At 41.2% G+C, this 13,320-nt stretch overlaps 1 protein-coding gene across 2 annotated transcripts in view; it reads right to left on the minus strand.

The window, feature by feature from the left end:
• Nucleotides 1-13,320, minus strand: part of VRK2 (VRK serine/threonine kinase 2) — a 71,620-nt gene that overhangs the window by 21,896 nt on the left and 36,404 nt on the right. For both annotated transcript variants that reach the window (XM_050952159.1, XM_050952160.1), the window contains exon 9: nucleotides 5,682-5,802. In XM_050952159.1, the coding sequence (XP_050808116.1) occupies nucleotides 5,682-5,802 (121 nt within the window). The remainder of the gene's footprint in view (nucleotides 1-5,681; nucleotides 5,803-13,320) is intronic.

Consider the following 13,320-nt stretch of genomic DNA (forward strand, 5'->3'; position numbering starts at 1 on the left):
ACTGTCCGGCTTGGCCAATGTACATGGCAGAGGGGCATTGCTGGCAGGTGATGGCATATATCACGTTGGTAGATGTGCAGATGTACGAGCCCCTGATGGTGTGGCTGATGTGATTAGGTCCTATGATGGTGTCACTTGAATAGATATGTGGACAGAGCTGGCATCGGGCTTTGTTGCAAGGATAGGTTCCTGGGTTAGTGTTTATGTTGTATGGTGTGCGGTTGCTGGTGAGTATTTGCTTCAGGTTGCGAGGCTGTCTATAAGCGAGGACTGGCCTGTCTCCCAAGATCTGTGAGAGTGAGGGATCATCTTTAAGGATAGGTTGTAGATCTCTGAAGATGCGCTGGAGAGGTTTTAGTTGGGGGCTGTAGGTGATGGCTAGTGATGTTCTGTTATTTTCTTTGTTAGGCCTGTCCTGTAGTAGGTGGCTTCTGGGTACTCTTCTGGATCTGTCAATCTGTTTTTTCAGCAGGTGGGTATTGTAGTTTTAAGAATGCTTGACAGAGATCTTGTAGGTGTTTGTCTCTATCTGAGGGATTAGAGCAAATACAGTTGTATCTTAGAGCTTGGCTGTAGACAATGGATCATGTGGTGTGTCCTGGATGGAAGCTGGAGGCATGTAGGTATGTATAGCAGTCAGTGGGTTTCCAGTATAGGGTGGTGTTTATGTGACCATCGCTTATTAGCACAGTAGTGTCTAGGAAATGGACCGCTTGTGTGGACTGGTCTAGGGTGAGGTTGATGGTGGGATGGAAATTGTTAAAATCACAGTGGAACTTCTCGAGGGCTTCTTTTCCATGAGTCCAGATGATGAAGATGTCATCAATGTAGCGCAAGTAGAGTAGAGGCGCTAGGGAACGAGAGCTAAGGAAGCGTTGTTCTAAGTCAGCCATAAAGATGCTGGCATACGGTGGGGCCATGCGGGTACCCATAGCAGTGCCACTGACTTGAAGGTATATATTATCCCCAAATGTGAAATAGTTATGGGTGAGGACAAAAAGTCACAAAGTTCAACCACCAGGTTAGCTGTGATATTATCGGGATACTATTCCTGATGGCTTGTAGTCCATCTTTGTGTGGAATGTTGGTGTAGAGGGCTTCCACATCCATAGTGGCCAGGATGGTGTTTTCTGGAAGATCACCGATGGATTGTAGTTTCCTCAGGAAGTCCGTGGTGTCTCGAAGATAGCTGGGAGTGCTGGTAGCATAGGGCCTGAGGAGAGAGTCCACATAGCCAGACAATCCTGCTGTTAAGGTGCCAATGCTTGAGATGATGGGGCGTCCAGGATTTCCAGGTTTATGGATCTTGGGTAGCAAACAGAATACACCTGGTCGGGGTTCTAGGCATGTGCCTGTACAGATCTGTTCCTGTGCTTTCTCAGGGAGTTTTTTGAGCAGATGGTGTAGTTTCTTTTGGTAATCATCAGTGGGATCAGAGGGTAATAGCCTGTAGAATGTGGAGTTAGAGAGCTGCCTAGAAGCCTCCTGTTCATATTCCGACCTATTCATGATGACAGCACCTCCTTTGTCAGCCTTTTTGATTATGCAACCGCACACCATACAACATAAACACTAACCCAGGAACTTATCCTTGCAACAAAGCCCGATGCCAGCTCTGTCCACATATCTATTCAAGTGATACCATCATAGGACTTAATCACATCAGCCACGCCATCAGGGGCTCGTACATCTGCACATCTACCAACGTGATATATGCCATCACCTGCCAGCAATGCCCCTCTGCCATGTATATTGGCCAAACTGGACAGTCTCTACGCAAAAGAATAAATGGACACAAATCTGACCTCAGGAATCATAACATTTAAAAACCAGTGGGAGAACACTTCAACCCCTCTAACCACTCAGTGACAGACTTGGAGGTGGCAATTTTGCAACAAAAAAACTTCAAAAACAGACTCCAAAGAGAGACTGCTGAACTCAAATTAATATGCAAATTAGATACAATTAACTCAGGTCTAAACAGAGACTGGGAATGGTTGGGTCATTACACTAATTGAATCTATTTCCCTATGTTAAGTTCTCCTCACACCTTCTATGGGTCATCTTAATTATCACTTCAAAAGTTTTTTTTTCTCTTGCTGATGATAGTTCATCTCAGTTGATTAGACTCTTCCTGTTGATATGCATACTTCCACCTTTTCATGTTCTCTGTATGTATAAATATCTCCTGTCTGTGTGTTCCATTCTATGAATCCGAAGAAGTGAGCTGTAGCTCACAAAAGCTCATGCTGAAATAAATTTGTTAGTCTCTAAGGTGCCACAAGTACTCCTGTTCTTTTTGCGGATGCAGACTAACATGGCTGCTACTCTGAAATCTGTAGATATGATGTAATTTAGCTTTGCAGGGCCCCTGGCAACTGCCTTGATTGCTAACCCCTAGTGCTGGCCCTGCTACAAGGGACTTAGGTTGACCTAACTACACCACTGAGGGGTGTGAATTTTTCACACCCAACCAACATAGTTTAAACCAATCTAATTTTCTACTGTAGACCAAGCCTGAGTCAATTTCTCCCCAATGTTCTTCCTGGGTAGTGATGCTATGCATTGCTGCTTGCTCTGGGTGAGCCAACAGCTCAGTTTAGCCGCAGGTAAAAAAAACCTATATTCCTGTGGGGGCCCAGTTCTCTTTTTAAAAAACAAAACAAAACATTTTCAGTTAATTCTTAGGGGCCATACCACCAAGCCCCAGTAACTGGTTTGTGGTGATAGATGGAGGGGGATCTCATCAGTGTAGCTGCATAGTCACTATTACAACAGCATCTATAGTCATAATGCACCCACATGGGAGAAGACGGGACTATCTGCACTGCAGCAGACTATAGTCCAGGGAGTTACCGCAGAGTTGAGCCTTGTGGAACAGGTGCATGTACCACCTGAAATTGCCCTTCTACCTCAAAATCCTGAATCTCCTTTGTTCGGAGAAACCACAAGGGACCTGCCAGAGCTTCAGGTGCAGGATTTGCCCCTAGATTCATAAAGGCAGAGTACAAGGGCTTTGCTCAGAGAATCAAAAAGAGGATATACCCATCAGGTCCTCATCCAACTGGGTGGTTTTGTATAGAGTGGCTTCACATGAGCCATAACTAAAGCTAGCGTTCTGCTATGATCCCTGTACAACCATGGGATGGGCATGTGAATCTGTGAAGCACTGGATGAACTGGCTACATTATGCCCCAAGACCTACCCTCCACAACAGTAGAGACAGACACTGCAGAGCAGAGTTCCACAGCATGCAGATGGAAGAGTGCCTGGGGCCTGTCCTTTAAGGCTGTCAGTAGCTGCCATCAAATTTAGAGGCAATGGAAGGTGGGATTTTCTTAGCCATCTCTTTACAAAACAGCACATGTTTAAAGAAATGAACTTTCCAAACAGCATCCATCACTGTTTCACTTCTCACCATGTAATGGACGCAGCAGCAGTTTCAATGGGTGGCATCTACCCTGTGGCTCATTAAAAGAGGAGAATTCAGGTCTGACTAGAAAGCATCAGAAATCAGAATTCCAGCACTAAATTAAGGAAAATTCTATGTGTGTGTTTGTTTAATGTCATTAATTTCCCAAAATGTACACTTGGAAATTCTATGATTTCTAGCTGAATTCCATCAGCATAATTTCCCCCATGAGGCTGCCATGGCACCAGTTTCCATTTGATTGTTAATTATTCTTTTATTTCAGTCACTTAGTACTTCACTCTTTTTTTGTAATTAGAGGTAATGATTAGAAGATTTTTATATTACACTGGAGGTTTTTTTTTTGAAGTTTTCAGATGCTTTTATTTGTGATCTGATAACTCAAGACCAGTTTAGTTTTTAAAAGTTCATAGTTTGGTGAAAAGCACAAGCCATGCCGAGGCTGAGTGACACCGGTAGAGGAAAAGGGAAGTTCAACAAGTGAGAGAGCACACTGCATCATCTCCCTTACCTATTTAAGTGGGCACACAGCAGCAAATCCAGCACCTGGCCTAAACAGTAGAGACAGGTGCTGGGGGAGGAGAAATCCTTTCCCCCAGGCAACAGCATGGCTGCAGAGCAGCCCTGCAGAAGTCACCTCAGTTACTGGACTAGAGTATACAAGATGAAGCACTTACTTCTCCCCTCACCTTCACAACCATAACTCAGCAACCCCTACTTCCCTGCATTAGGGCTAGCACTAGATTCTTCCTAAATGACAAGAGAAACTAGGCGAAGGAAAGAGAATGGGATTATCTGTGCAGCAGCAGAGTCCCAAGCCCTGCCTCTGTGTCTTGTACTACTTCAACTGCACTCCCATATCCAGGTCCCCAAACTCTGCTCTCAGCAGAACCACTTTGGTTCCACTGCAAAGGGTCTGTAAGCAGGGAAGGGGGCTGGATTTGTCCATCACATACCCATCAATTTGCATGTAACGGAATATCGACATGTACATACACCCATCTCCTCTGGTCTTCCACAACATTACAGGGGCATCAAAAACATTCAGACAATTAAGGGACCTACCTCAGTAAATGTTTCATACCAAGAGACAAAACAGTCATTCAAAGAAGAGGGATTTTTTGCTAAATGGAGTTGTACCATATTTTATGTATTTCCTCCTAAGAAATGTTTTGGCTGCCAGTCTGGAAAATACCAGTGCTTGAAGGGTTAACTGTAAGTGAAGAATTAGTGAAGCAGCTTGATCAAGTAAATTGATTTAGCAGAATTGTGTAAGTGTTAGTTTGGGTTCTGTACCGATCAGACCTTCTAAAGCAGAAATATTAAACATAACATACAATGTCAACATTTACAGATGCAATCCGTATTATCCGCAGTCTGCAGGCTAACCTTTTTCTCTGCTGAGAGCCGATGTCACACTGAATTTGCAGATTGATTTCTGTGGCTCAGCTATCCCTATTGTGTACCTCTGTTGTGACTTGCCCTACTTAAAAGTTTGCAGCCTTCTCCAATTGTGATGCTACATCTATGGAAAGCTACTGTTCAGCATATCCTTGTACTGAAGAATAGGCTATATTGCACCACATGCAATTAACTCTCTCAAGTCCCAACAGTAAGAGCACTGAAAAAATGGTAATAAACTCTGTTGCTTTAATATTATCTAATGAGGCATGTGGGGGGCGGGGAGGCAAGGGAGGGAGGGGAGGAGAGATTCTAAACAGATAAAAGTTTTTTACTTGGTATTTTAAATGTTTATATAATATTGAAACCCTCAACCAAAAGATTTAATTCTTAAAAAAAAAATCTACATAACTGAAAACAAAAGAAATAGAATGAAACACCACATGAAAAATAAGGACAGCTTGCTTAAATTTTCCTCTCTCTCTGTGAAGCAGTAACATAGTTCATTCTACACAATCATTCTGAATGTGCAGCAAGCATACTGGCACACAGGATTTGCAAATGCAACTTCTTAAAAAATTCACAGAATTCAAAAATCTGAGAAATTGTTCTGCATCACACATTCATGTATATTAAATCTCCACAGCTGCATGCACACAAATGTATGCAGGAGTGTGCATACATCTCCCAGAGTTCACATCTTTTAAATGCTTCTAACACACCTTTAATTAAGGGGAAATTTTTTAGCTTTCAGGTAAGGCAATATTCTACAGGATGTAAGCTCCCTTTGAAGTTCACTTTCAGATCTGTTTTGGTAAATGATGGAGTATTTGAAATTATTATTATTTACTTTGTTTTAGCAGTCTGGACAGATACAGGGTCCTTCAGGTTCTGTTCCCAGGGTAGTTTCCCACATAACCACTGTAGCATGCAGTAGCCAAGGATTTCAAGGTCACCTCTTCTGGATGGGGCTAAAGGGGAGAGAGAGAGAGAGAGAGAGAGATGAAGAATACGACCCATAAGAAATAGAAAAGCTTAGACTGAACTACTGTTGATGAAATATGAAAAAGCCAAATGGGCAAAGTGTTTTGTTTGTTCAGCTGTATTAGAACTAAAACGCCCAGGATTTTGGCCTCAGTCCATAGACAGGCAGTGACTTGTTACTGCTGAAAGTAAGGGTCAGTTTCCTCACCTCCTCCAACTTCATCCTTCCTTAGTCTGGCCTGTCACATGAACTTGATCCCCATGGCCTCTGACATGATCCAGACAGCCCCAAACCCAGTACCAACACTTTCTCAAAGAGCCAAGCAGTAAAACAAAGAAATAAATGTCTGCTGCTAAATTGCTAACATATGTTCCAGGAAGTCCATGGAGTCCACATTGGTCATGCAGAGACCCTTTCAATGCAGACTAAATACTGATGGCCTTTCCTGTTCTACCACAGAACTATTTGAAGTTGGAAGATATGACAAAACTGCCATCTAGTGTACATTTACACACCAAATCGGTCTGCTTATAAGTTCCACGAACTGTTTGTTTAAAGAGAGAGTTGTTGCACAGGCTAAAATAGGTTGGCTCTTTAGTAAATCATTCATACATTTATCACAATTTTGCTTGCCAGTAAGAAAAGCACCGAGTTATTTCACAAACACCAAAACCCCCCAACCCCAAATGAAAAAGTTGACTTTAAAATGAAAACACATACTAATTTTGTTTCTTCATTACTGGTGACAAAAAAACAAACATCTTATACACAGGGAGACAGACGGTACTTGAATTCATACAAAGATTGACTGTTCCCAGAAAAGAAACCCACTGCAATGTAGTCTAAGAACTAACATTGTTGATTGCTATTTTAAGTAACTTTTTTTTTTTTAAAAAAGGTTAAACAAGCAGGGGCAGATTCCTCATTTCTTTGTATGAAGCTGAAGCATCTCCTATAGTTCACAATGTACCAGGTTAGGCTGAAGTACGCTAACAAACTGTTAATCAACTACAATTATTGGGTAGAAAAATAGCAAGTTCTTTTGAAAATAAATTACACATTTTCCCAATTTTATTTGAAACCTGCATAAAAACTAAGGGCAACTATGAGTTTATATTTGCCCGGTACCCCATGTCTAAAGTAGAGAGACCGACACAAGTAGTAGAGTATGTGGCTGTTAATCCAGCTGAAAACAGATATATTTTGTGTGTTTTCATTAAAAAAATTCCAAAAAGTTACTCAGCAAACTATTTTTTCATTTAAAAAGTTATCTACTGAAAGCTACAGTGCCTACACTTCATAACTGTTTCTTGTTACCATACATGGTTGTTTTAAAAGCAGAAGACAAGATTAGTTCTTACATATTCTCTATCTTTACCACTATTAGACTATCAGATTATTAAAGGCCCTTCAATCTAACAGAATGCTACGCTATCCCTTGGGTGTCATTTATTTTCTGCACTAGATTCAACAATGTCCTAATGCAAGACTTGGCTCTCGTATTAAAATAAAAACAATCTATACCACTTGCTGTTCTGTAGCGATTTCTTCAGTCATAAATCTCCCGTTAACTGTGGAATGATTCCATTCATACACATGTGTTCACAACTCCTTTTTCCATTATGGCAATTCCAGATTACAACCATATAAACCAGCACTTTTGATGGCAGAGCCTCTAATTTTCACAAAATGCTATTCTGGTACCTGTTTGTGTGACACAGGCTACATACAACCAGCCCTTTGAGAAAATTTGTCAGAATTACAATGGAGTACTTTTTTCACTGAGGGAGTAATTGATATGAAGCTGTAAGTAATGGCAAGTCATTTAGATTTCAGAAGCTAACCTAACATAACTGCTCTTCAGATTAAATAGTCCTCGGAGAGTAAAATTTATTCCATTGTTGTAGTTTGGCCATGTCTAATTACCTTTGAATTCACATTTTAGATCTTTCACCCATTTCTTGATCTGCTACTTCATTTGTACAGCAAAGTCATGTTGTGAGTAGGCAGCGTGTGTATAAGAGTTTTACCAATGAGTTAAAAAAGCTGTGGTGTCCCACCGAATAAACCCTAAATAGATGTAATAAACTAAATGCTGCAATAATTAAAAAGAAAGTGAAAAGTATTACAAAGAGATGATGAATTACAAAAGCTGTTTATTTATCTACATGTTTGCAAATCAGTGTTAAAACACAAGTAGATTTACACATATCTGTTTTGAGATTAATTCAAAAGTATCAACATTTCATCATCTACTTGATTGCGTATTGTTCTATCCTCTCTCCCTACTCTCACATCAGTTCATTATTAGAGATCTTAACTTCTTGAAATGATTATATTTATATCACCATGATCTTTAATATTTTTATACATTTATTTGGCTAATAATTATTCTACTCTTTAGTGAAACAATGGTGTGGTTTACGGTAGTAACCAGCTGAATTCATTACAAATGTAAACTCTAGTTTCTAAATAATCCCAATTTATATTTCAACTATTTTTTTAACCAGAAAAATAAGTCTGCTAATAAAATCTAAAATGAGATTACCAGAGTCCTTGATGATTTAAAAAATAAATCTAGGTTTAAAGAACTTCAAAGCGTGCTTTATTTTAAGATGTAATAAAACAAGTGAAAATTCATAAAATTTTGACTTTTAAAATACAGCAATTCTGCTTGATAATTTGTCACTTTTGCAAGACTATATTTTAAAAAGAATCCTTATTTTAAAACAAATTACATGTGATTTCTCTGTAGACTAAGAATTTCTATTCTTTTTAAATAGACATTTGAAATTTGATTTTCCATTAGCAACTACAATACTATGGTATTACAGTGTTTAGCCCAATATTAAATGCTATCTGATTAAAATATTTCAGTAGTAATATTATATTCCATAATACTTCACAGTTTAACTTTTTCACTTGAATATTTAAGGCCTGATTCTGTACTCACCTGTACCAAGATAAATCAGAAGATACTCCACTGAAGTCACTGGAGTAATACCCCCAGCAGTGAAATCAGAGTTAGGCCCTTAGAATATATTCTCAACTCAACATATAGGGATAGCGCTAGAAAATTCACTCTAACACAGAGTAGCATAACTGAAGCAACTCACACTGAGATGAGAATGTATTATGCTTCTGTGTATGTACTACATTTTGAAGTTAGTTGAGATCTAATATGAATTCAGATTACTATTTCAGAACAGAAAGTAAATTATATCATACCAGCCACTTTTATGGTCTTGAACTTCCAGTGTTCCCAGGAATTCATGTTAAAGACATCTGCTAACCAGAATTCATGTGTGGAACTCTCCAGCAATATAAAATGGGAGTTTTCCAGTAGGGTCCTTATTTTGCTAACTATTTCTTCTGCCACTCAGAGTGAGCTAGAAGGCTGATCAATGACATAGATAATGTGTTTTTCTATGACATTTTCACTACTACTATCGCATTATAATTTCATCATTAGTCTTTATTTAGACTGTAAGCTCTTCAAGGCAAGGATTGTTTTATAAGTTTGTAGTGTCTTACACATGAGACTACCAATCCTAACTCGGGCTTCTAGGGGCTACCATAATATAAATAATGATAGTGTTTTTTCATAACGCATAAAGCCTATAAAGAAAAAAAGTGTGTCAAACTGACTGTGGAGTTAGAAATATAATTTAAAAAATATATTACCCTATGGAGTTATACCTTATGAGATGAGTGTTGTCATCTGTAGGGCACTATAAAGTAACAGAACAGTTCAGCTTGGGGTTGAGAATAAGACAAAGAAGATAAACGAGACTGAAATATGAGACTCGATAAAATTAATGGCTGACATATTTCCAAGAAACATAATGAAGTACTGCCTCATTGAGGGAATGGTCAGCCTGAGGAATTTACTGCAGCAGGAGGGCAGAGTCAAATATGGTGCATTGTTTTTAAAAAGAAGGCTGGATAGTTTTAAGCAACACTTGTAGGCAGTGCACACAAATTTAGCAGAGGGTTATACACAGAACTCTGTGAACATCAGATTTTTCAGCTTGATAGCAGTTCTGGAGGGGAGAGGGAAGGAGAAGCATTCCCGGTCAAGCTGACACTGAAAATTTTCAAAATTATCAGCAAATAAAAAAGTAATTTATTTGGATAGAACAAAAATAAAACACAGTTTCAATTTAGGGCATTTCAACCCTCCACCCCCACCCCTTTTTTTTTTTTTAAATAAAAGCAAAGGAAATTTGGAAACAAATGGCTAGATTTGCAAATCAAGGTGGTGGTGATCCCCCTTATATCAATAGCTCAGAGGTTAGAGCACTGAACTGGGAGGTTGAGGCACCCGACTGCAGCCCATGTTACAATGAATAATTATTTATACAAAGTGGAACAGCTGCCAAATAAGAGTCAGAGAGAGACCCACCCCAGCCAGTGTATCCTACAGCCTGGTGTTCAGGGCACTAACCAGGCAGGGGAGAACCTAAGTTCAAGTCCCTGATCCAGAACAGGGATTTGAACCTTAGGCGCCCACATCCCAACCAAGTGCCCTAACCAATAGACATGGGTGTAAGAAAAGGGGTGGTACTTGAACTTACAGAGCAACAGTTCATAGATTCCAAAATACTTCCTTTTGAACTAGACAATATCTTTCCAAAGAACACCTGATCTTCATTTCAAAATTGCCAGTGATGGCGAATCTACAGCAACCCTTGGTAAATTGTTCCATTGGTTAACCACTTTCACTATTAAGAAAATTAGGCCTTATTTCCAGCCTAAATTTGCCTAACCTCCGCTTCCAGCCATTAGACCTTGTTCCCCATGTAGGTACTTTGTTCAAGTCGCTCCTTAACCTTCTTTTTGTTAAACTAAAAAGGCTGAACTCCCTGCATCTATCACTATAAGACATGTTTTCTAATCCTTTCTGATCTCATGGCTCTGCACCCTCTCCAATTTATCAAGATCATTCATGAACAAGATCGTAGGCACAAGAACTGGACACAGTATTTCAGCATCGGTCACACCAGTGCCAAATACAGGAGTAAAATAACCTCTCTACTCCTACTCAATATTCCCCCATTAATGGAGCCAATAATTGCAGGATCATCAGGTTGAGTATGGCAAATCCAATGTTAATAGACCAGAACAGGGGGATGAGAGTGTAACAAGAAAAGAGAACAGAATCCAGAGAATTTGGCTTGGGGGTTTGGTAATGAATGATTTCCCCTAGGCATGGAGCTTAAGGGAGTTGTAGTGCCTTTGCATTTGTGGGCCTATTGGTCCTTCAAAGGAAGGTGCTAGTCTAATTAGAAATGCTAACTTCAGGCCTCCTTCTCTTCGGCCCTTTCCTTTTCCTCCTGCCTGACATAGCCACAGTTAATTCCAGTTTTCTCTCAGTTACACTACTCTGACTTCCTGGTCCCTGGCCTCCCTGATGTTCCTCTCCCATCTAGCCAATGTTCGGTATCTCAGAATTACTTCTACTCTCCTGAAAAGCTTTGTCTTGCTTACACCTCATCTCACCCCCCTGCATTGCCCAGTCATTTCACCTTGTTCCTCCCTTTGACTCTTTTCCTAGTGTTCTCTATACCTAATATGACATTCATCTGTGCCTAGCACATTCACTTTTACACTGCAAGTCCCTCCTTGAAATCTGCCCTGGACTTTTACTCCTGGGCTGCCTGCTATTGCTCAATCTCTCCTTACAAATATTAGACATTACTTGATTCACTTGCTATACAATGCCCCACATTTTTTATTTTAACCTCACTCCCCCTTCCCCATTACCCTGTTTCACATTCTGTATTTGTCTTATTGAAAATGAAAACTCTTTGAGGCAGGGGCCATATGTTTATGTCTTTTAATCTCTTAAGTGCTATCCAAAGCTATAGTGATTATTTATATTATATACACACCACATGTGTTTTTGTTAAACTACATAAGCACTATCCAAAGTTATAGTGCCAAACACATGCACACAGCATATAGAATTATATATGTATGTATACACATAAGGCACTGTAACTTTGATAGCACTTATGCAGGTTTATTAATAAAAACAAAACACCACAACAACAAACAAAAAAACTGCTAGAAAAAGTACACAACAAGGAAGGTGGTCAGAAGTGCCAGAATTTTTAGTGAAAGCAGTAGTGAAACCGACTGTTTTGGTCCCAGGTTTCGTGGATAGCATGTAAAATTTCCCCACTGCCCATCAATAGTCTGATGACATGAATATCATCTCACTTATGATGGAGTGCAGCATAAACGACTCATGCTTCCTGATACTGGGGTGTCGGGGGAGGGGGACACACACTATGTAAAGAGGAGGACACGTGATCGCAACTAATCCTGCCAGCTCCTGGGCAGCCTGGGCCAGAGGAGTGGGGAGCACGTGCCTCTGGGCCCAGCTGAGGCCAGCCCTAGCCTAGGGAGACTCTCAGCCTCCAACCACTGTCTCCCTAGAGTTTGCGGACACCTCAGTAGAGGACAGGCAATGCCCCTATCTTCAGCTAAGCAGATGCCAGGGAACCTGCTCTCAGCACCTTTCCCAGCACCCCCCACCCTGCACCCAGCTAGGGCCATTGTGCTTTCCCTGCCTCACCAGAGTTGCCTGGGGGTGGGAGCCCCCTGTCCTTCTCCCACTGGGCCCCTTCCTCCCGCACATTCGGCCACTCTCCCTGGCAGCTGGGGAGTGAGAGGGAGCCGCTTCTCATGTTGGCTGAAGCAGGCTGCTCCACGTCACTGTTCTGTGCAGCGCGGTGGCTGCCTGAGAGCTCGGCTGGGGAGATGACAGCAACTCACTCCTCCGCTCCCCTTCTGGGCCCGACTGCCAGGGACAGGGGCTGAGTAAACTGGAAACATGCTAGGGGGTAGAGGGGCCTCTGGCTCACTTGGCCCCTATCCGCAGCAGCCGGACCCAGGTGGGGAGCAGAGGGGGCGAGCCGCTGGCGTCTCCCCAGCCGGGCTCTCACAGGCAGCTGCCACACTGCACAGAGCAGAGACCAGGTGTGGTCCTGCCCCTTCCACTCCCTGCCTAGGCCCGGCTGCCGGGGACAGAGACAGAGCATGCCAGGGGGCAAGTGCAGTGGGAGAAGTGAGCCTCCCCCTCTCTTTCTCCAGCCCAGCAGGCCAAGCAGAATTTTGCGCGGGGAGCCATGGGGGGGAACTTAACCCCACATGTGTTGCGTATGGAGTGCTGTACAATCCGGTATGTCTAAAAGTAGAAATAATTAACAGCATGTTATTTGGCTTGTGGCAGGGTAAACACTGCGTGCTGATAACTTGTTGCCATGTATTGTTACCTTAATACTTTCAATGAAACAGGTTTTATTTTTTGATTCTCCAAACTAGTAGGGGATCTAATTCTTCTATAAACTTGACAAAACCCCTAAAGAGTACATTTTTATTTACTGTATTTTTAGGTTTAGAATGCGCCCATTATGTAATCCCTAGGAACACATACAAATTACTACATTTCATTGACCAGCATTAATAAAAATAATGCTCACCACTAACCAGCCAT

The sequence above is a fragment of the Gopherus flavomarginatus genome, chromosome 4, assembly GCF_025201925.1.
Source record: "Gopherus flavomarginatus isolate rGopFla2 chromosome 4, rGopFla2.mat.asm, whole genome shotgun sequence".
Taxonomy (NCBI): Eukaryota; Metazoa; Chordata; order Testudines; family Testudinidae; genus Gopherus; species Gopherus flavomarginatus.